Genomic DNA, 20,692 nt, shown 5'->3' with positions numbered 1-20,692 from the left:
CGGCCCGCCGCTGCCGGCAAGGCCGCTTCCCACACCGCGCACCACCCCCAGGCACCCGCCCACCACCCCGGGAGCACCCACCCGGAACCCCCACCCCACCCCGGAACCCCACCACTTTCCTTTGGTAGCGCGAGTCGGGGCAGACCTTTGACCTGGGGCGGGTTGGGTGAGGGGTGGGTAGGGTGGGGGTGGCTGGGTGGCTGAGGGTGGCTCCCGGGTGGCCCCTGGGGTGGCCAACTGGGTGGTCGGGTGTGGGTGACTGGTTGGGTGGGGTGGGAGGGGGCGGGTGGGTGCTGGCGGGCGGCCGCATAGGTGGGTTGTGCGGGGAGGCGTTGGGAGCGGGGCCACGCGAGCGGGCGGCGGGCGGCCGCTCTTCAGCAACGAGGCGCCGGCCCCGGCCATACAGGCCCGCCGTGTGGGGCAGAGTGCGGGCGGGGACGCGGGAGGCCGGCAGTCTTCACCTCAGGCTTCGGCACCAGCCACGAGGAGCCCTTTGCTGAACGTCTGCAAAGCGTGACAGCAAAGAACACGGCGCATAAAAGCGAGGCATGCAGCTTGGCTGCCGCCACTTGTGCCGCCGCCGCGCAAGCCGCCGCTGGTCTCCCCGCCCCTCGGTTTTGCACCTCGACCAGCCAAAGTGCTCGCAGACACACAACTCTCATTCAATGCTAGTGGTTGGTTACAGCCAACAGCAGGCTACAGATGCGGAGGCATGCAGCAGCAGGGCGCCAGCTGCGGGCGACTCCACGCAGGCGGGCAGCCAGGCAGGCGCACACGGCGCCGGATGCCGCGCTGGCTCCGGGCCACCAGTCTTGGGCTGCTGGGCCTCCTTAGAAGTGATCATCTGTATGATTTCTGGTAGCGTGCGCGAGCTCCGGGGCCGCCAAACTGCACAACAGGGAGAGGGGCGGGCCAAGGCGCAGTCAGGGCCGGGTGGCGGTCACGCAGCCCAGCAGTGGGCTGGCTGGGGGAGCACCCCCCAGCCACAAATCCCTCCACACCCTCTCCCCCCTCCACCCCACCAATCCCCTCCCAACCCCACCACCCACCTTCTTGGGCTCGCAGCGGCGCGGGTCGGCCACCAGCAGCGTGCGATCGTACGTCAGCAGGATGTCCTTGATCTCGTTCTTGCTCTGCTCGTCCACATCTGCAGCAGGTTCCCGGGGTGGCGGGGAGTCGGGCCTGTTTCCCTCCACCCTTCTGGCCCCCCTGGAACCCACCCCTGCCCCACTCACACTTCTGGTAGAAGGCCACGATGCCCTTGGAGATGGCCTGGCGGATGGCGTAGATCTGGGATACCTGGCCGCCACCCTTGACGCGGATGCGGATGTCCACATTGCTGAACCGCTGCTTGCCCAGCAGCAGCACCGGCTCAAACACCTTCCAGCGCAGCGTGTCATTCTGCACCAGGTCCAGCGGGGAGCCTGCAGAGAGATGGGGGTGGGCGGGGGGCAACGACCGACCGGTGACGGCTCCGCAGCTGCAAACTGCAGACACGTGCCTCTCCATGTCGCTGTCGCCCATGCCTACGCTCCCGCTCCTGCAGCTGCCGGCCCCCCCTTCCTAGCCGCCACACTCCACCCGTCCCAGCGACCCCAGTCACCCCGCTGCGCACCATTAAGACGGATCTCGCCCTTGCCGCGCTTCACATAGGCCACAGCCACCGCATTCTTCTGCAGGCGGCAGGGGCAGCGGCACACACCCAGGCAGGTCGGCAGCGGGCGGCGGCTCCCCGCTCGCGCTGCGTGCTGCCACTCGTGCTGCATTCTGGGACGGGGCGCGCCCGGCTCCGGCTCCCCCGCCAGCCCCCTGCAGCCTCCACCGCTGCATCCCGCGACTCGCCTTGCGCCCAAAGCACTGAACCGACTGCATGGGGCGACGAGGGCGGGACAAGGCAACAACACACGCTTTCAGTGGGCTACAGGGGGCGCGGCGCACATGACATCGCCCGCATGGCCCCTGCAGCGCGGCACGCTCACCTCAGCCATCTTGGCCTGCCAGTCCGACTCGGCCAAGCGCTGTTGGAGAGGGCCAGGGCGTCCTTGCCGGGCCCCTAATGCGAAATTTCCTGACCCAGGCTCCTCGACGTGGCAGTGAAATGTTTAGGCTCCCTCTGTCGGCATCGCTGTCCTACCCGCTCCAGGTGCTCAGGTAGCGCTTCAGTCCCTCGCCAGCGGCGTCAGGCCCCACCGCCCTGTCACCACCCCGCCTCGATTGGCCCAGACCTCCAGGCCGCCCCCAAGCGCACACGTGATCACGGGCGACGCGGCAGGCGGCCGGGCAGCAGCCAGCACCAGCAGCCAGCATGGCAGAGGGGCAGGCGCCGCCGCCCACCTCGGCGGTGCTCATGTCGCTGTCCAAGCACATTGCGGTGCGGTGCGCCAAGGTCAGCCGCGTGTACATGGCCTGCAAGGATAAGGATGCCAACCCACAGACTTGCCTGGAGCAGGGCGACGCGGTCACCAGCTGTGTCATCGACCTGTGAGCCCTGGGACCCAGTGCATACACCAGCTGTGCCCCGCCGCTTGCACTTGTGGGATGTCCTGCCCTGAGCACCTGCTCTCACCACCAGCCAAACTCCCAGCCCTGGCCAGCAACGCTGTACTGCATCATTGTTTAGCATGGATCACAGTACCGCGCTTGCTGTGTGCATTGCTGCAGGCTGAAGGAGGTGAATGCCAAGTGCCCCGAGCAACTCAAAGGTGTGGTTGAATTAGGCAAACCTGGCCGCACCATAGCTGGGCTGGGGACGCAGAAGCTGGGGTTTGTTTGATGGGCGCTCCTTGCAGCACCAGAAGCTCATTTGCCATGCCTGTCTCGCGTGCCCGGGTGCAGCATACTACGAGTGCATGGACTACTATAGGTGGGTGGGGCCTGCTGGCGTCAACTGGTAGTCTATCTGGCACGGTTCCGGCCAATCCTGATGCGTGCTCATCTGGCCTTCACTTTGTGTCGCCGTTTTACCCGCCCGTCTGCCTGCAGCAACCGGTTCACCAAGTGCCGCAAGGAACAGACAGATTTTGAAGAGAGCTGTCCTGTGTCCTAGGCTGCCACAATGGGCCATGGCGCTTGGCGTCAGAACTGTTGCTACCTATGTAACACCGACATGCGACCATTACAACATTTACCCAGGAAATCTTCATGGGCACAGGGCAGCGAGCAAAAGGCAGTGCTGACGGGGGGGGTGCTGCCATCAGGCGGCCGCCTGAGTTGCAGTTCGCTGAGCACAGGGACAGGCGCAGAGAGGGAAGCAAGGGAGATAGAGGGAGCGACGATCACAGGCGGCGGGGCTGCTGCCAGTCCGCTGCAGATGCACACACAGGTGCAGACCGGCATACAGCAAATTGACTAAGGTACTTGGAAGGCACGTGACAATGAGCAACAGGCCTTCGGCCACAGGAGGCTGCCATGAGGTTGTTAAGTCCCCCCGCTAGGAGTGCGCCCAGGTTGAAAGTGGTTGCGTTGGTGGCGACGCAGCTCGTCGCACTGGCTGCATTTTGAGACCATCCACATGAGCGCTGGCTGCACTGCGTGCTTGTGCACCGTCTGCTGCCTGCATGCACACCTACTCGTCGTCAGCCGCCAAGTCGCCCCAGCGGACGCCATGCTTGGCCGCCAGGTAGTGTGCCCCCACAGGGCCGCGGCTGCCATAGGGGTACAGCTCCGGCTGCACACCGCGCTCCTCAAGCTCCTTTAGCACAGGAGTAAACTTCTCCCAGGCCACCTCCAGCTCATCGTTGCGGATGAAGAGGCGGCGGTCACCGTTGATGCAATCCAGAATTAGGCGTTCATAGGCGTCTGCAGCGGCAAGGCGGGAGGGAACCGCGCAGGCGAGAAAGGACACGAGTTGCAGCATCACATCGGAGCGGCGGGTTGATGACTGCAAGCTTGCAACAGCAACACTCAACATGCTGCACAGCCCCGCTGCTATGCACATGCTGCCGCCACCTGGGACTCACCTGGCAGGGTGGCCTCATACTTGGACTTGTAGGTGAGGTCGAGGCGAGTGGTGTCGATGCGCAGGCCCAGCCCCGGCACCTTGTTGTTCACTTTAAGGTAGATGCCCTCGTTGGGCTGGATGCGGATGACCTGCAGGCCGGAAAATCGCCAAACCGATGGAGGATTATGCAGCGCAGCAGGAGGAGAAACAGGACAGCGCCGCAGAGCGGCTGCGCCTGTGGCGCGCACCGTGGCAGGGCTGCACCGCATGGAGCTAGAGTTGCCCCGCACCCTTTCATTTCGGCCCCTTTTCAAGTTTCCACACTCCCCAAACCACCTGCCACACCACACACACACAAACAACCCTGCAGCACACACCCGCCCGTCACCTGCCAGAACCCAGCCCGAGCCCTCTCGCCTCACCAGCTCGTTGGTGGCCTTGTCTAGGTCGAGGCCCAACTTATTGCGGTACAGGTTGCCGGGAACGTGACGGAACTGCACCCGAATCTCCGCAACGCGGCTGTGCAGCGCCTTGCCAGCTTTGAGCAGGAAAGGCACGCCATCCCAGCGCGCATTGTTCACAAACACGGCGCATGCGGCAAACGTGGGGGTGATGCTGCAGCGGGGGAGGTGGGAGAGAAAGGAAGGGGGGCACACTGAGCATGGAGTCAGTGGAGAGGAGGGATGCCAACGCCAGCCCAACTGCTCCAAACACAGCAACAGCGCAGCACAGTGCCCCTGACGCCCTGCACCCTCTTGTCCACACACACACATCAATAACCCACCTATTTGGCGGCACGGTGTCGTCGTCCAGGTAGCCTGGCAGCGTGCTGCCTCGCGTGGTGCGTGAGCGGTATTGCCCCACCACCACGTCCTCCAGCCGCACCTGCGCCATGCTCTTCAGCACCTTGACCTTCTCGTTGCGGATGTCCTCAGCGTCCAGGCTGGCCTGCACGCAGAGGATGGGGGGCACAGGGTAGCTTGAATCAACACGTCGGAATTGTGAATAGCACGGCAGTTTGCAGGAGGGGCAGGCCATGCCAAAGTGTAGACAGCATGCCCTGCTCCCCTGTGCCTCACTGCAAGTTACTCACTGGCTGCTCCATGGCGAAGAGGGCCAGGATCTGCAGCAGGTGGTTCTGGATGACGTCGCGCACAATGCCATACTGATCAAAGTAGCCGCCCCGCCCCTCCGTCCCAAAGTTCTCGCTGAAGATGACCTGAGTTCAGCGTGAACAGGCACAATGAATGCGAGGAGACGGCGGGGCAGAGATCAGCACAGCATCTGGCAGGTATGGTCTGGCAGGAACATGGCCCACCAAAGGCACCAAAGAGCTCTGCCAGCCCGCTCCCTCTCACGTCTCCCACCCACCGTGCCCAACCAACACGCACCTGGACGTTGCGAATGTACTGCCGGCTCCACAGTGGCTCAAACACCAAGTTGGCGAAGCGCAGCACCGTTAGGTTCTCAATCAACTCCTTGCCCAGGTAGTGGTCAATGCGATAGATCTGGTCCTCACGCAGGTGCCGGTACAGCTCGTCAGACAGCGCACAGAACGACTCCGAGTCACGACCGAACGGCTTCTCAACAATCATGCGCGTCCAACCGCACCTGCTCGCGAGGGAAAGGCGGGGGCACAGGCGGGGCGGGTGGTGGTGCCTGTCGACCGGCGGCAGCCTGCAAACGGCTACCCCTTCCCCAGCCTGCCTTCAAGCAGTTGTCGAGTGCTGCACAGGAGACCCCAGGAGATCCAGCCACCCTTCCCTGTGCCGCCGGGGGTGCTCACTTGCTGGAGGCGGCCTTGGAGGCGGAGGCGGCCACAGCGGTGAAGATGTTTGGGGGAATGGATAGGTAGAAGAGGCGATCGGCGCACTCTAGCGGCGCCTCGCCCTCCGCCATGCGAGAAGCCAACGCTGCAAAGTCGGCATCAGAGGCATATTGACCCTGCACGTGCAAGAGCGGGGCGAGCAGGTTGCACGGCCAGGTGTGCGGCAGATGGTTCATGCACCGCTAACGGTCCTACTGGCCAGCAGCGCAGCTGCGCATTCGCCTCAGGCGAGCGCTCACCGCCTGATAGAAGCAGCGGTCCAAGAACTCGTCCATCTTCTTGCCGCAGTCACTCCTGCAGGGGCGGAGCAGGATGAGGCAGACATGCGAGTGCGGCACCGGGGTGAGCAGGCCATCTGCCAGCAGAGTAGCCCAGCAGGGTAGCCCAGCAGGGGCCCGAGGCCTCTGCACTACGTGCACAGGGGAAGGCAGCGGATGGAGCACTGCCAGCAGCCAACTCACGCATCAGTGAGCCTGCAGGTCAGGCTGCTGGCAATGAGGTCCCGAAACTCCTCGTCGCCCATCTTGCTGCGCGCATACCCGTAGATCTTGAAGTTCTGTGCCATGGGCGGAGCGGCAGCAAGGCGGTGGAGGACAGGGCATGGCATCTAGCAGCCAGGCAGGAGGGCTGTGGCAGGTGCGCCATGCCGACGAGCATACCTTGGGCAGCATTTTTTCATAGTACAGCGCAAAAAGGGCGGGGAAGATTTTCTTCTTGGCCAAGTCGCCAGATGCGCCCACCACCACGATGCTCAATGCAGACTGGTCCCAGTTCTCCTCCTGGAGGCCATACACCTGCAGGCCGACCAGCCGAGTGGCGTGTGCACGTAAGTGGGTGTGACAAAGTCCCAGTCTGGAGCACAGGCTGAGCCGAACAGAATTGCTCGAAGGCATTGCCAGCTCGATGTCGGCAGCAATTCTGAGCAGGCCAGCATACCCGCATGTTTTGAAATGAAGGGCTGGGCCCCTGCGGCCGTGCTGCCGCCGCTACCTCTGAGCTTGGTGTGGCGGTGGCGGCGCTACTGCTGCCTGCAAAGGGCACGAGGGCAAAGGCGACCTACATGAAAGCGAGCACTTTTAACCTTTCCCCTCAACGAATGCTGTGGCTCACCGTTGGTGGAGGCAGACACTGGAGCGCTTTGCTGTGCTGCCAACCTGCAACGATAAACAGGAGCGCCCAGTGGCAGCGGCGGCAGCGACAGCACGTCATCACTGCTGCTCAACGCTGGCCCTCTCCCTCCCTGATCGCTCGCAGCCACCCCCACCTGTGTTTTGCAGCAGTCGGCTGGCGCCTGGCCGGACGCATGTGGGTCTCTGGCACGGCTGCTTGGGGCCAAGCGGCACCCTTGCCGCACACCCGGGCAAGGTGCACCATCCCTGGAAGCGAGTAGAGCGCAATTTAGCCTAGGGTACCCCGCGCAGCTGGGTGCCTGCAATGCTATTGAGTGCGGCCGAGAGTTGTAGCTGCCAGCAGACTCGATTGAAAGGTAAGGCGCAGTGGAAGGAGCCAAACGTTACCGCCCCTTGCGTTGAGAGAGGTACAACAGAAAATGGCCTGCCACCTCAGCCGGGGGCGCCGAGGAGGTACCCCTTGGCTCCTTGAGTGATTCACTCTGTTCCCAATCCCAATTTTACAGGGATTGACTCACTCTAACCCTAGACTGGGGGGGTACTGCTGGCATGATAGCACCAGTTGACGTTGGTGACGTGCTGAGCCCGCACAAAGTCGAGGGGGCCTCAAAACTTGAGGGGCGGCTGCCGCCACCCGCCCTGCTCAAATAGAGAACGAATGATCAATAGCTTTATTGAAGAATCTGAAGGATTGATCTGGATTTCAACATGAGATGCGCTGCCAAGATGTCCCATGCCAGGATCAGCTGCTGCCGCCAGCCTTGTGGGCGGCGGCAAACACCTCCTCTATCGGCGGGTGGTCGCCAAAGGTCTTCTCAGCATGGCTATACACAATTTCGCCCCCCTGCTTCAGCACGAGCACTCCTGCAAGGCATGAGACAGGCGGTCAATGGCTGGGCAACCACAACAGGCCAATGATGCCGAGCGTTCACTAGCACGTGCCGCACCTCCCAGCGTCAGGCCATCGCCATTAATGTTGCTGTCTTTGACAATGCCAGCCTTCTTGGCTCTTTTCATGTTGCCCCAGGCGTCGCCAAACGGATTCAGAAGGGCGAGCAGGCTGCCCTTCTTGACGCTGCCGCCATGCACCGCCTTGTAGAATGCCTTGCTCTCATCGTAGTACAGGTCGCCGCTGCAGGCGATGCAGTCCATGCTGGGCACTAGAGCCATCGCATGGGGATTCAGAGCCATGCCATGTGGTTTTGCCGCACTTGCACGTTTGCAGCAGCTCACCCCCAATATGCTGGAGCAAAAGCCTTGATTTCCCGGTCGAGCCACTCATGCACGACGCAGACCTGCTTGTGGGATTGGCGGAGCGGCCAGCCATCCGAACCTGGTGACTGTCGATTCATCTCAATCTGTTCATTCAAGCAAATCTAGTGGTGGCAATAAATACGGGCAGGGAGGGGTGCGTGCGATTGCAGCTCACCAGCTTTAGGCCGCACTGCTCAAACTTGGCACGCTCGCTCCAGAGGGTTATCGCCTCCTCACGGCACAGCACTGCAGGCATGAGCTACAGAGCCGTCATTGCGGTGGCAAGCTGAAGCAGGCCCAGGTTGGGTTCTTGGCGTGAGGTATGGCGGGCGGGGATGTGGCATGGCGCCGCCGCAGCATCCTACAGCATCCTGGACGCCGTAGCACGACCACCAGCACCGGCGAGTCAGCCCACAGCTTGGTGGCTGGGAAAGACGGTCCATCTTTGGCTGTCCTCAGAGTGGCTGCTTCGAGCGAAGCCGTCATGGGCGAGCGGTCAAACGGACGAGGGGCTATCACGGAACGAGCAAATAGCCATATATTTGGAGGCTGGGATGGTCTGCTGGTTAGCTTATTGGCAACCAATGGTGGCCCAACGGGCGTGTGGTGGAGCCACCTGGCGCTTGGCTTCTTCCCGTTCTCTCAAATTATTGAGACCGGGAAGAAGCCGACGGTCTCTCACTGAACACCTGCTGTGAACCACCGCCGTTACAGTCCTCCACTGGCTCAAGGCTTCGGGGACTTGCTGCTCCCTCTCACTCCCGCGGCCACGGGGCCGCCCCTGTCGCGGGCTACCGCCCAGTGAGCCACGCATACGAGGGTCTGAGGAGCGCCGCAAGCCATGTCCACCCTCGCAGCTGCTAGGGTGGGTGCCGCCGCCACAGATGCCGCCGCTCCAGACGCGCCCCTATGCTGACCTGCCAGGCCGCGCCGTAGCAACCTGCTCTGCCGCCGCTCCTCTTCTGCAGGCAGACAATTTCTACTTCCCGCCGGGCTGGGACCCAAGCAAGGGCAGCCTCAACAAGGTGAGGGAGCAAGTGCCACCCCGCTTCGCCGGGCCTTCGACTCCTCCCTGCGGCAGGCAGCGTTGCTCTGCTGCTCCATGGCTCTTTCAACACCCCCTCCCCGACGCTCTCCCCTTGGCCCTGCAGTACCATGGCTCGCACGGTGCACTGGGCGACCGCGCCCGCAAGTTGCACTCGGAGGGCATCCTCATCATCAGGTTTGAGATGCCTTTCAACGTCTGGTGCGGCGGCTGCAACCACCTCATTGGCAAGGTAGGCATGCGCGCAGGCTCCTTCTGGCCGGTTTTCCGCTCCCCGCACTCCGCGAAGCCTTGGCGCCCGCGCAGTGGCCCGCGCAGTCGCCAGCCTTCCCCCTCCCCCATGCACCCGCCCCCTACATCGCCGTGCCTGTGTGCTCGTCTGCCTGGCTGCCTGCCTGCAGGGTGTGCGGTTCAATGCGGAGAAGAAGCAGGTGGGTCAGTACCACTCCACCCGCATCTGGAGCTTCAAGATGCGCACTCCCTGCTGCCAGCACCTGATTGAGATCCACACCGACCCCAAGAACGCCGAGTACGTGATCGTGTCGGGAGCGCGCAGGTAAAGACAGGAGGTCGCGCCCGCACTGGCTGCCACAGCACCTGCTGGGGAAGGCTGGGGATGGGCTGGCCGCCTGTGCCATCCTGCTTTTGTCACAATGCTCGAGTATTCGGCCGTGTCGAGGACACTGCAGGGCGTGTCTAAGCCGAGGACATTGCTGAGCCCTGCCTGACCCTGCTCCCACCCACACCTGCAGAAAGGTGGAGTCATTTGATGCGGAGGCAGCGGGCACGGTGGAGCTGGACCCTGCTGCACGAGACGCGTTGGCCGACCCCTTTGCCAAGTTAGAGCACGTAGATGGCGACAAGCAGCGGGCAGCGGCCACATACACGCAGATCCAGGCGCTGCAGGAGGACAGCAGCGCCAAGCGCAAGTGAGGCGGCTGAGGTCTGCTCATTGGTGGGCCTAAAGATGCGTCAGTGGATGCAGGTCCTTCTGCCCCCAGGGCTGCCATGCCCCAGATGTGGCTGCTTTGCGAGTCACTCCCTCCTCGCCGGGTGTTGCCGCCTCTTCGCTGCAGGGACGACTACGCGATGAACAAGCAGCTGCGGCGGCGGATGCGGGCAACTCGCAAGGAGGAGAAGTCGCGGGATGAGCGGCGGCAGCAGCTGGGCCTGCCCGACCACATCAAGCTGCTACCGGGAAACAAGGGCGATGAGCTGCGGGCAGCGGCGCAGACCTATGGCGGCAACTTTGATGGTGCCTGGCGACACAGCCGGCGGCAGATTGGCAAAGAGTCCATCTTCTCGGGGGCTGCCCTGGCGGCAGCAGGACCACAGAAGAAACGGCCTGCGGCAGCAGCAGCGGCGGGGGCGGCATCAGCACCAGCCGCAGGCGGAAGCAGTAAGGTGGCTATGGCGCAGAAGCAGCGCCGCCTGGCAGCAAATGTCAAGTTGCGGCTTTCGGAGCCCAAAGCAGCGTGAAGGTGCAGCAGCGACCTCCGTTGCTTCAAATCCTCATGCATTTTTCGCTCCCCTGTCAGCTACCCAACTGTCTTCAGCAGGAAATTCAGGTTCGAGCAGCTCCGTCTGTGGTGCCAGAGGCCTCCCTGCCACCGAGGGGCCTGGCGGGCTGGCGGGCCTTGCGGTCGGGCGCCGGTGGCCCCACCGTGGCAGCCCTCTTCCTTTCGGGGGCCCAGCGGCCGTCTTGCCGACTTCCCTGATTTCTAAATGTCCCGGGGAGGACGTGGTTTCGAGGGATGGACATGGCCATGATGCCTATGTGGCGCGCGCTCTTACCCTGGCGTAGCTCGATCCACTCAGTCTCTAGTTCTTACATTCAGGCTCACATGCTCCTTGCGTCCGCTCTGTGACCGCGCAGACCAGCCATAGGACCCTATGCCGTCGAGCGGAGCCGGAGGGCCTTGCTGCCACTGCGGGCGCACGCACAGGTGGGGGTGGGTCGCCCTCCCCCCTGCGACCGCCATGAGTCCTGCGGGGCGGTTTGATCGCCGAGGCGCAGGCCGCAGGCTGCCTGTGGGCGTGGGTTGGCCGTAACGTCTCATCACCAGCCCTGTGGCCTCCCCGCAAGGGGCTCCGCTGTGTGCGTGCCTGCTGCCCGCGGCACGCCATGTGCTTGAGCGCGCCAGTTCTTGGCGCGCGTTGGTGAATCTCTTGATGAAAGGGGAGGGCAACATCCCACCGTTTGGGCTCCAATCGCGCACTTTTTGGGTCCCAGTGGTGCCGTCCGCACCACTGGAGGCTATCGAGAGCGTGGTTCGGGCGGAGGAGTTCCCTGGGGGCTGAAACACTCGCATGCCCCATGTCGGGCTGCTGCTGGAGTGTTTCTCCTCTCCCACGGCGCTGGAGCTGCTGGGGCGCCTGAAACTGATCACTGTCACGCCATTTTCTCGCCTGCTGGAGTATCATGGCCGCCCATGGCCTGCGGCGACTTGTGGACCCCCCCCCCCTTGCAACGCGCGCCGGCCTCCTTTGGGATGATTTCCAGCCCTGCTCTTGTTGCCAATCCAAGCCTTCTTCCTCCTTGTGCGTGCCCGCTCCTCGTGCAGTTGCTGCTGGCGCCGTGGCCCCGCCAACAAGCCCATCCTGTGCAATGCCTGCGGCAGCCGATATCTAGTCAAGCGTAACCTGGACAACTATGTGCCGCTTGCCACGCGGCAGGACAGGGCCGCGGCTGCCAAAGAGGGCAGTGCCAAGGAGCCAGCCCAGCGCCGTGCGATGGCACCAGCGGCCGGGCGTGTGATCAAGCCCAAGCGTGCAGTGCAGAGGCGGTGAGTGGCCAGGAGGTCTGTACAGCACGCGAGGCTCAGGGGCATGAGCCAAAGGGGGATGCAGCTGCTACGTATTTCCCCTGCATCCCCGTCTGGGAAGAGCTGCCCCAGCCCTGGCTGACCACCCACTCGTTTTCGGTCCCTGCAGTGTGGACTCGGATGCCTGGAGCAGCGACCTGGATGACTCAGGCCTCTCTTGTGGTGTGTGCCTGACCGACGACTCTGCCGCGAGCCAGCGCACCACCACGCAACGAGCAGAGAGCAGCCGCACTGCCGCCGTTGCCTCCAAGCTCAAGCTGAACTACATCACCAGTCAGACGCAGCTCAAGGTGAGCGGGCGCCTTGTGCGGAAGAGTGGAACAGCAGATCAGTGGAACATTTCGTGGCCCCCTGCTGGCATGGAGCATGGCCAGGTTTGCTGTGATGCAGCACCAATGTTGTTGGCTGGTTCGTCCTCACCAATGCTTCGTCTTTGTGACGCCCCCTTCCTGTCCTCAGGAGATGGACTCTGTCGAGTTGACCACCCTGGCGGGCGCACTGTTTGCCAGCAGCACTCTGCGTCTGAAACCCCGCAAGCCTGTGGTGGTGACAATATCTGCAGTATGGTGATGTGCTGCCGCTTCCGGTCCAGGCAACCCTCTGATCTGTAGGCAGGCCTCCATAGCGGGGCCTGCCTGGATGCTTGGATGCCTGGTGCTGCCACATCGTCGGGCTGTGCGTGTCCCTTAGGGGGCCTGCTTGCTGCCGCAGGCAGCCAGCAGGCCTGTGCGCCTTTTTCGGGCCCGTGCCGACATTGCGGCGGCCTTGCCTCAGCCCATTCTGGTGTTGTTTGTTCACTGCCTGTACACTAAAACCAACAGATACTGACGTGTCTGCGAGCGCCCGCTGGCGTGTTTTGTGCCAAAACCCATTTACCCCTCCGGCTTTTTTTGACCTTGCTATTTTGGGGAGCGCTGTGCCTGAACCGCTACCGCCCAAACGCCCATGCTGGCTGGCCCATTGCAGCCGCGCTGGCTGTATGTGCACTGTATTTCAGCTCCAGGGCATGTCCTGGGGCTGCCGCCTGCACCCGCATGACAACTACCCACCTTTTCCGATGTTCACTTTGCACAGCAATGAACGGTCTTAAAATTGCAACCCTTGCCTCTTTCATTGCTGCGCGCGCCCCCCAACCCCTCACCCCTTTCCCACACACACTTTTGCCAGCCAGTCAGCTGAACCGGCTCAATCTCTTTAGTGTCCCAAATATTGGTCGTGGAGCCTCGCTTCCCTGTTCCCTTCCCCAACTGCATGCCAAGCACTCGGCCCGACGAACACATGTTGCAGCCCTGCCCTGTTGAATTTCCTAGCATTTCTGATTGATTGCCCCCCAAGCACACTGCAGCGCCCCATGGCGCCCCCCCACCCCCATCCCCCACCCATGTACAGTGCTCACTTCGCTTGGCCTGCCTTTCTGCAATTCACCATTTTGTGCCTTCCATACTGTTTAGGAGAAGCACAGGCAGCACACCTGCAAACTGTGTGTTTACAACAACTTGTAATCTACCATCCATCATCCGACAGGAACATGGACCCATCGCCAATTCAGGCTGCAAAGGTATCAGCTTGAATGTACAGAGGGGAACTCTGCAACCAGCACAATTCTGGCCAGCACTGCCGACATTCAATGCAGGGTGCGTTGGCCACAGCACTGGCGCGGCATGAGCGGCGCAGTACAGCGGACGAGCAGTACATATGCCTCCTCGGCAGCGTTCCTTCTGCGGTGTGTCACATTTTAACTACACGTGAGCAACTGAACGTGCAATGCTGCACGATGGCAGCGCCGGAACTCAGCGGCCCTTCTAGCTCCCTGGTTGTTTAGGTGATTAGCCGGTTTAGGTGAATCAGTACAACGATGGAGGGTGTGCTGCAGAAGAAAGGTGCGGGCCGGCCGAGGCTGCCGCCGCCGCCGCCGCCGCGCTGCCCGGCGGCTGGATCACACCCGGCCGCTCCTTGTTTCAAAAAAGTGTAAAGAATCTCATCTTCAAAAGCTAGCTACCTAGTGCAGGAGATTATGTGGCGAGCTGGCGCATACGGTACTTTGTGCTCCAGGCAGGCACAGACCCTTCGTTGATGTATTTCCGCGAGCCTCGGCGCGGAGGGGGCCCGCCTGCAGGTGTGCTGCTGCTGGCTGGTGGCACTGTGTCCGCCGCCCCACCCAGCCAGCCCACTGCCTTCATTGTGGAGGCCAGCGGCTGCGTATACCACCTGCGGGCCTCCTCATCGGGACAGCGCCAACACTGGGTCGACTGCATCGCAGCGGCTATCCACCGGGCTGCAGCCGCAGCCACACCCTCGCCAGCAGCAGGGGGCTCCCAGCTGCGGCCATCGCCGACCAGGAGCATGCTGACCGACTCTGGCCCCTCGGTCGTGCATGCCCGCCGTGGCAGCAGCAGCTCAGCGGGTGCAGACACCCCTCTACCCTCACCCGCCAGCGGGGCCGGCACGCCCGGCTCGGCCACCCCACACGGCGGGCGGCACCCGAGAGGCCGTTCCCGGACAGCCGCCTCCAGCTCAGAGACGGTGGCAGACGCAACGCGGCCTGGGGCAGGGAACGCAGCAGGGATGGCAGCAGCTGGCACTGCCGCAGTCGATGCCTACAGCGCCAGCCTACCATCTCTGCAGGGCCGCAGCGGGCGACAGACCATGCAGGCCCTCATGGCAGGCGGGGGTGCAGGGCTGGCCCTCGAGTCGATTGCGGAGCACTATCAGCGAGCCATGCTCTTCATGGACCGGCACCATGCAGAGCTTAGCGATGAGCATCTGGCGGTGCTGGCGGTGGGTAGCCAGGCCCAGGCGGGGTCGGCACCGGTGGGGGACAATTCCTCTGGACTGGCAATTGTGGCAGCCAGCAGCTGTGGCAGCCACAAACGCATCATTGTTATCGCCTGTGCAGGGCTGGCAAGCGATTGCAGTGGGCGCAGGTGCCCGGACCGCGGCCGCGGTGGCGGCGCAGTGCATGCTTGTGATGGAGCTCAACAGGGTGCTGCCCGAGTGGAATGGCTGGCTGGCATGTGACGTGCTGTACATGAGGTGCGTGCAGCAGCTGGGACCAGCTTCTGGAACCTTTGCCTGCCTGCCGGCAGCCCTTGGTCCAAACACCCGTTCTGTGCCCTGTGCCCTGCAGCCCCGAGGGCATGATTGCCAAGGCAAGGCAGGAGCAAGGAGCAGCATGCCCGGGCTATTGTGCAGCCATGCATCAGCTGCACGGCAGGAAGGGCATGTGGCTTGAGAAGCTGCACATCCCTTGTGGCAGGCCCACTGCATGTGCCCTACAAAACCCGACCCACAATGTTGCTTGCATGCCTCTCCTGCAGGTCCAGCGCTGGCCGGGTGCAGAGTCGCTAGCGGATGCCAAAGAGTGTCTAGACTTTGCCAGCGCTGCATGGTGCCGCCTCTTCTGCCGGCTGCACGGTGGCGAGCTGCTGTTGGAGGCGCTCCTGCTGCATGTCGAGGCGTTGGAGCAGGGAGAAAAGCAGGCAGAGCCTGCTGCACTGGCTGCCCTGCAGGCGCTGCACTCACTGGTCAGGTGGGGAGGTGGACGGGCGGAAGGTCATCGCCTGCCTGCTTTGCATAGCTGACACCCCAGCCACGTGGCTGCTTTCCTATGCGCCATGCTGCTTCCCGCCTGCTGTAGTGGTGCGGTGGGCATGGAAACATGCCTGTCCCTGCCCAAGTTCATCCCTGCCGTGTGCCTGGCGCTGGATGAAGACTTGCTGGCCTGCAGGTGGGCAGGTCACGGGCGGGTGGGAGATAGCATTGCAGCATGTCCTCTGTTTTGCATGATTGATTGATTGATGCCTGATTGCTTGACAGCCTCCCCAACTGCTGGCACCTGCCTGCCTTGCAGCGAAGTGGCGCTGCAGCTGCTGGCCACTGTGTTGCTGTACAACGGAAAGGGGTATGCTGCCGTAGTCCATACCCTGCTAGGGGAGCAAGTGCCGGCTGTGGAGCGCCCGGGTGCAGCATGCACAGGCAGCACAGCTGCAGATGTGAGACATCCGCAGGACGAGCAGCAGCAGCAGCAGCAGGAACAGCAGTGTCCCGCCGCGGCTCTGGCAAGCAAACGTGGAAGCAGCCTGGCATCAGCGCCGCTGCCGCCGCCGCCTCCCCCGCTGCCGGGCAGGAGATGGGCTGCAGGGGTCGCCTGCTCATCTCCTGCGCCACCGCCGCTACCGCCGCCATTGCCTGGATGTGCAGCAGGGCCAGCAGCGGGATCCACTCCGCCTCGCCCTCCACCGCCGCCACCCCTTGTGCCGGGACGGTCAATAGCAGGCACCCCGCCTCGCCCTCCGCCACTCCCTTCACTGCTGCCTGGGCGGGCAGGCGGGGCAGCAGCGGGCATCCCGCCTCGCCCTCCACTGCCGCCGCCACATCTGCCAGGAAGGGCGCGGGGTTCAGCGGCCGCAACTCCCCCGCATCCTGCTGAAGCAGCAGCAGACGCCCAGCCACAACAGACCCCAATCCACGCTGCCAATGGGGTAGCAGAGGCTTCCGAGAAGGGGCAAGAGGAGCCGCTGCCCTCCCCCAGCCAAAATATGGCCAGCGCACTGTCTACCCCACTCAAACCTGCGGCGACGACTGCTGCTGGAGCAGCCATCGGCGACGGCGTGGTGGTGGAGGGGCTAGAAGGAGGGCTGCACTACCTGAGCTACACCGCGCGCCTGCACCGCAACCTCTGCATGCTGCTTTTGCGCCTTATGCAGGTGCACCGAAGGGGAGTGCACAACAGCTTTGCATTGCAACCTGCCCAGCGGTCTTTGAGGTCTCGTCGCTAGGCCATCATATTCACCTGAGGACTCGCTGCTGCACATGCTTGTTTGCAGGGCGGGCGCAGCAGCAGCATCGACGGCACTGACGCGCTAGATTTTGAGCTTGCTGACCACGCCATCCGTCTCCTCACCATCGCACTCAGCAGCCCCGAGGCGGCTCTAGGCCTGCGTCGGCGCCTGGCCGATGCGGTGCTGGCTGTGGGCCTGCTCAAGGTGATGGCTGACCTGTCGACCTGGGACAATGCAGCGCTGTCTCTCGACGTAGACCGCCTGAAGGTGGCGGTGCATGGTGCGCTGATGCCCCGTCTGCCGCAACCAGCTGAGTCTCCGCAGCAGCCAGCTGAAATAGCAGCGCCAGGAGCAGGCACCCCACAACCGCCGCCACCAGTCTCGCCAGGTGTGGAAGCCATCCTGAGCCATTCTTGTTGATGGGTTATGATGCGATGCCCTCCTTTGCCGACACCATCCTGCTGGCATGTTGCCGCATGCTGCAGGCAAGGCTGGATGTCCAGCTGGGCCACCGCCACCGCCACCGCTGCCTGGCAAGCGTGTTGCTACTGGCGGCGCGCCTCTCTTGTCGCCACCGCCTCATGGAGCTTGCACGCCAGGGCCTCCCGCACCCCCACCGCCTCCAGTTGGCCTTCCACTGTCATCCAGGCCGTCGCCACCACTTGGGCCACCGGTAGGGGCGCTGCATGCTGCCAACCCGGGCCCCGCACCCAATGTGAAGATGCGGACTCTGTTCTGGGATGCACTGCCGCCAGCGCGGGTGGCAGGCACCTTTTGGGAGAGCCACCCCCCGAATTACTCGCTGCTGGATGCGCCGGCGGTGCAAGAGCTGTTCCAAGCGGCAATTCGGCGGCCCGGCAGTGCGGGGCATGACCGTATTGGTGAGTTGCTGCCAACGCAATTAGCTGGATGGCCGGCAGGCACCCCACTTGCAGCCAAGAAGCAGGCGGCGGCAGTGGCGGTGCTGGACACCCGCCGTGCAACCAACATTGGTGAGTGGAGGCAAAGGAGCAGGGCAGCAGCAGCATGGGGCGAGCGTTCAGTGCAGACACTCTGCATGACAGTTCGTAAATGCCAGCTAGCTAGTACAAGTTAGTGGCCCATGCTGCCTTCTGCAGGCATCAGGATCGCGCGCCTTAGCGCGCCCTGGCAGCGGGTGGCTGCTGCGGTGGCTGCGCTCGACCCTCAGCAGCTCCTGCGCAGCGCCGACGACATAAGTGCTGTCAGGGAGGTGAGGTGCGCGCAGTGGGGACCAGGCGAGTGCAGGCAGCTGTGGTGGGCTCCCAAGTCTTCTGTGCCGCTTGTCAGTGCCGCTTGTCATCTGGCTGGTTCCCTGACCCACTTGCCCGGCTGCCACCTGCCTGCAGTGTGTGCCTAGGGCAGATGAGCTCAAGCTGCTTCGCTCTTTCTTGGAGGCTGGGGGGCAGCCCAGCTCGCTGTCCGAAGCTGAGAAGTTTGCATGGGAGCTGGGCCAGGTGCCACGCCTGGCCTCCCGACTGCGCTGCCTGCTGTTGAAGCATGAGGCGCCGTCGCAGCTCAAGGTGAGGTGGTAGGGCGGTTGAAACGTGCTGACAGCCACCTGTGGCCTGTTCCATAGCTTTCGCCTCCTGCCGCAGGCCGCTGTCACCACGCTGGAATGCTACTTGGCGGCGCAGAGGGAGCTGCGGTCAAGTGCATCATTTGCGATGGTGCTTCAACATGCACTGGTGTTGGGGTGAGCCGCACTGCTGCAACTGCTTTGACTTTTACCTCATGTTATAGCCATGCGGCGCCTACCCACATCCCCGTCTTGCTCTACAGCAACTTCCTGAACCATGGCTCTCGGCTTGGTGGTGTCGCCGGCTTCCGCCTGAAGAACCTCAACAAGCTGGCCGACACCCGGTCGCTGGTGAGCTGGAACTGCGCTAGAGCGGAAATGTGGTTGGATGGAACAGGGATGACGATGTGCAGGCCAGGCATCGAATGTCCCAACGTGTTGCGCAGGATGGCAAGGAGACGCTGCTCTCGTGGATCGCCCGCCAGCTGGTGTCTGCCACGCCGCCGCTGGCGGTGCTGCGCACCGAGCTGCCGCACGTGGCCAGCCCGCAGCTGCGAGTCGCCGTGGACGAGGCGGGCAGCGCGCTCGCGTCTGTTGAGCAGGGGCTTGCTGATGTGCGCTGTGAGCTGCAATACAGCAGCAGTGAAATGTGCGGCGTGGCTGGTGGCAGCGGTGCTGCTCTGCAGGCCATGGTGTCAGACTTGGAGACACAGCTGGAGGCAGCCAAGAGGCTGCTACAAGAATGCCGGGATGGCTTTGCTGTCATGGCCGCCTTTTTTGGCGAGAGCGCTTCAGCCATGGCCGCGCTAGAGCAGGAGCTTTGGCTGCCATTGCAGGCATTTGTGGGCAGCTTCAGCGACGCGCAGGTGGCAGTGCTGCAGCAGCAGAAGGAGGAGGCAGATCGCCAGCGAAGGCAACTGGATCGCACGTCCAGCAGCAGCGGCCGCGGGCGCCCCACGGGCCCGAGCTTGCGAGAGCAGCAAGCAGCAGACAAGGGTAAAGCCGAGGGCCAGCAACCTGCCAACGGCACAGCAGCTTGGCACAGTAAACCAGCAGTTACTGTGCAAGCTGAGGTGTTGTCTGGCACCAATGCAGCGGCAGCACCAGCAGGAGCAGCAGCCACAGAGAGGCAACGCCCAGGTAGTGCAGCCCGACAGTTGGACTTCCCCAGTCCACAGCCGTCTAGCAGTGAGGCTTCTGGCAGCAGGCCGCAGGAGCTCTTGCAACAAGCAGGTTCCGCCAGCGACCCCTGACACGCAGCTGGCGGCGACCGAACCTAACCGAGCCGCTGTGAAGTACCAAACTTTGATTGCGTTTGTCCTTGCATGCAATTTCTCAACAAAACGACACTTCAGGATCGCAAAGTACATATTTGTGTCATTGAGCTTTCTATAAAACTAGTGGTACAATGAAGGACTTGAACAGCTGACAGTGAGGCAACCATGTTCAAGGCACACTGTGCATGCTGCTGGTCCTCCGCACAGCACCGCTGGCCAAGGCCTGTCAATCACCGTGATGCCACTCGCAGGCGCCATTTAGCACCCAGGGTGCACGCTTCCCTCACCGCCGTCGGCTGCCGCGAGTGGTGTCGCGCTGGAAAACCGTCTTGCCAAGCGCCGCCGCAAAAAAGTTAAATTGCGCGGTCAGCAGGTCGCTGACCTCCTGGCGGTGCGTCTCTGGGACGCCCTTGATGCCTTCCGCACCCAGCGCCCATTGCTTGCCGTCTGCAATGGTGGCGGTGGCAGGGTAGGGATCAGATGCCAGGGGCCCCGACCATGCGCGACTGTGCAGAGCTCCACCCCGGTAGTTGTTGCCCATCCTGTGCCAATACCAGGCCCATCCACCACCCACCCACCCCACCTGAGGTGGTGATGATGGCTGCTTCTGGCAAGGGCGCCGCCTTGGTCTTGCCACCGCGCTTCTGTGCGAGGATGGTGATGGGCAACGCAACTGCCTCACCCATAAACGGCATGGGTGTCTGCAGCGGCATGCCAAGGAACATGCCGCTGGCACTTGGCGCTGCTGCCGCGCCGCGCCTGCTGGTGGCCGGCTCTGCAGAAGGTGCGATGGGGAGACACCTTCGTATGCGGTGCAGTTATGAGATGCAAGCTCATGCGCCAGGGAAGCAGGGATCAGGTTGGCACGCATCTGTGTCCCCAGAGCCTCAGCATAATGCCGCTCAGCAGCAACCCGCTGGCACTTGCCTGTCTGCTGCTCCTGTGCTGCCGCCGCCTCTGCTGCTGAAGATCCGGCGGTGCGTGATCGCGTGCCGCGCCGACTGGCAGTCTCTACCTGTGCTGCTGCTGCCGGCGCTGCCGCCTCCGCTGGTTCTGGCCATGCAGCCTCGCTAAA

General features: G+C 63.2%; 6 protein-coding genes across 6 annotated transcripts; 3 read left to right on the top strand and 3 right to left on the bottom strand.

The window, feature by feature from the left end:
* Positions 1-667: 667 nt before the first annotated feature.
* On the bottom strand, positions 668-1,988 carry CHLNCDRAFT_58028 (hypothetical protein; the record flags this gene model as incomplete). The annotated part of the gene is made up of 5 exons (XM_005846787.1): positions 668-888; positions 1,050-1,147; positions 1,236-1,424; positions 1,616-1,673; positions 1,980-1,988. 5 exons carry the CDS (start codon positions 1,986-1,988, stop codon positions 841-843), a joined length of 402 nt encoding a protein of 133 aa, XP_005846849.1. The 3' UTR covers positions 668-840.
* A 317-nt stretch (positions 1,989-2,305) lies between these two features.
* Positions 2,306-3,046, top strand: CHLNCDRAFT_23947 (hypothetical protein; the record flags this gene model as incomplete). Its single annotated transcript, XM_005846964.1, has 4 exons — positions 2,306-2,481; positions 2,662-2,702; positions 2,836-2,863; positions 2,983-3,046. The coding sequence occupies 4 exons, from the start codon at positions 2,306-2,308 to the stop codon at positions 3,044-3,046; spliced, it is 309 nt and encodes a 102-aa protein (XP_005847026.1).
* A 519-nt stretch (positions 3,047-3,565) lies between these two features.
* CHLNCDRAFT_134643 (hypothetical protein) lies at positions 3,566-6,710 on the bottom strand (the record flags this gene model as incomplete). Its single annotated transcript, XM_005846786.1, has 11 exons — positions 3,566-3,798; positions 3,960-4,089; positions 4,363-4,555; positions 4,725-4,888; positions 5,034-5,159; positions 5,332-5,551; positions 5,727-5,884; positions 6,008-6,062; positions 6,230-6,324; positions 6,428-6,562; positions 6,705-6,710. 11 exons carry the CDS (start codon positions 6,708-6,710, stop codon positions 3,566-3,568), a joined length of 1,515 nt encoding a protein of 504 aa, XP_005846848.1.
* Positions 6,711-7,385: 675 nt separating this feature from the next.
* Positions 7,386-8,687, bottom strand: CHLNCDRAFT_58027 (hypothetical protein). Its single transcript, XM_005846785.1, has 4 exons — positions 8,328-8,687; positions 8,132-8,193; positions 7,846-8,030; positions 7,386-7,762 (listed from the first exon to the last, which is right to left on the bottom strand). Exons 1-4 carry the CDS (start codon positions 8,406-8,408, stop codon positions 7,641-7,643), a joined length of 450 nt encoding a protein of 149 aa, XP_005846847.1. The 5' UTR covers positions 8,409-8,687; the 3' UTR covers positions 7,386-7,640.
* Positions 8,688-8,839: 152 nt separating this feature from the next.
* Positions 8,840-10,748, top strand: CHLNCDRAFT_31385 (hypothetical protein). The gene is made up of 6 exons (XM_005846963.1): positions 8,840-9,017; positions 9,121-9,177; positions 9,304-9,429; positions 9,599-9,753; positions 9,950-10,126; positions 10,274-10,748. Exons 1-6 carry the CDS (start codon positions 8,994-8,996, stop codon positions 10,674-10,676), a joined length of 942 nt encoding a protein of 313 aa, XP_005847025.1. The 5' UTR covers positions 8,840-8,993; the 3' UTR covers positions 10,677-10,748.
* Positions 10,749-14,587: 3,839 nt separating this feature from the next.
* On the top strand, positions 14,588-19,620 carry CHLNCDRAFT_134639 (hypothetical protein; the record flags this gene model as incomplete). The annotated part of the gene is made up of 14 exons (XM_005846962.1): positions 14,588-14,800; positions 14,919-15,005; positions 15,340-15,551; positions 15,660-15,749; positions 15,873-15,982; positions 16,619-16,728; positions 16,849-17,083; positions 17,739-17,795; positions 17,922-18,034; positions 18,171-18,344; positions 18,420-18,469; positions 18,604-18,691; positions 18,787-19,336; positions 19,601-19,620. 14 exons carry the CDS (start codon positions 14,588-14,590, stop codon positions 19,618-19,620), a joined length of 2,109 nt encoding a protein of 702 aa, XP_005847024.1.
* Positions 19,621-20,692: the final 1,072 nt, after the last annotated feature.

Source organism: Chlorella variabilis (genome assembly GCF_000147415.1).
Source record: "Chlorella variabilis unplaced genomic scaffold CHLNCscaffold_12, whole genome shotgun sequence".
NCBI classification, from domain to species: Eukaryota; Viridiplantae; Chlorophyta; class Trebouxiophyceae; order Chlorellales; family Chlorellaceae; genus Chlorella; species Chlorella variabilis.
Note: the sequence above shows the minus strand (reverse complement) of the source record. Positions and strands in the feature narration are given on the sequence as shown.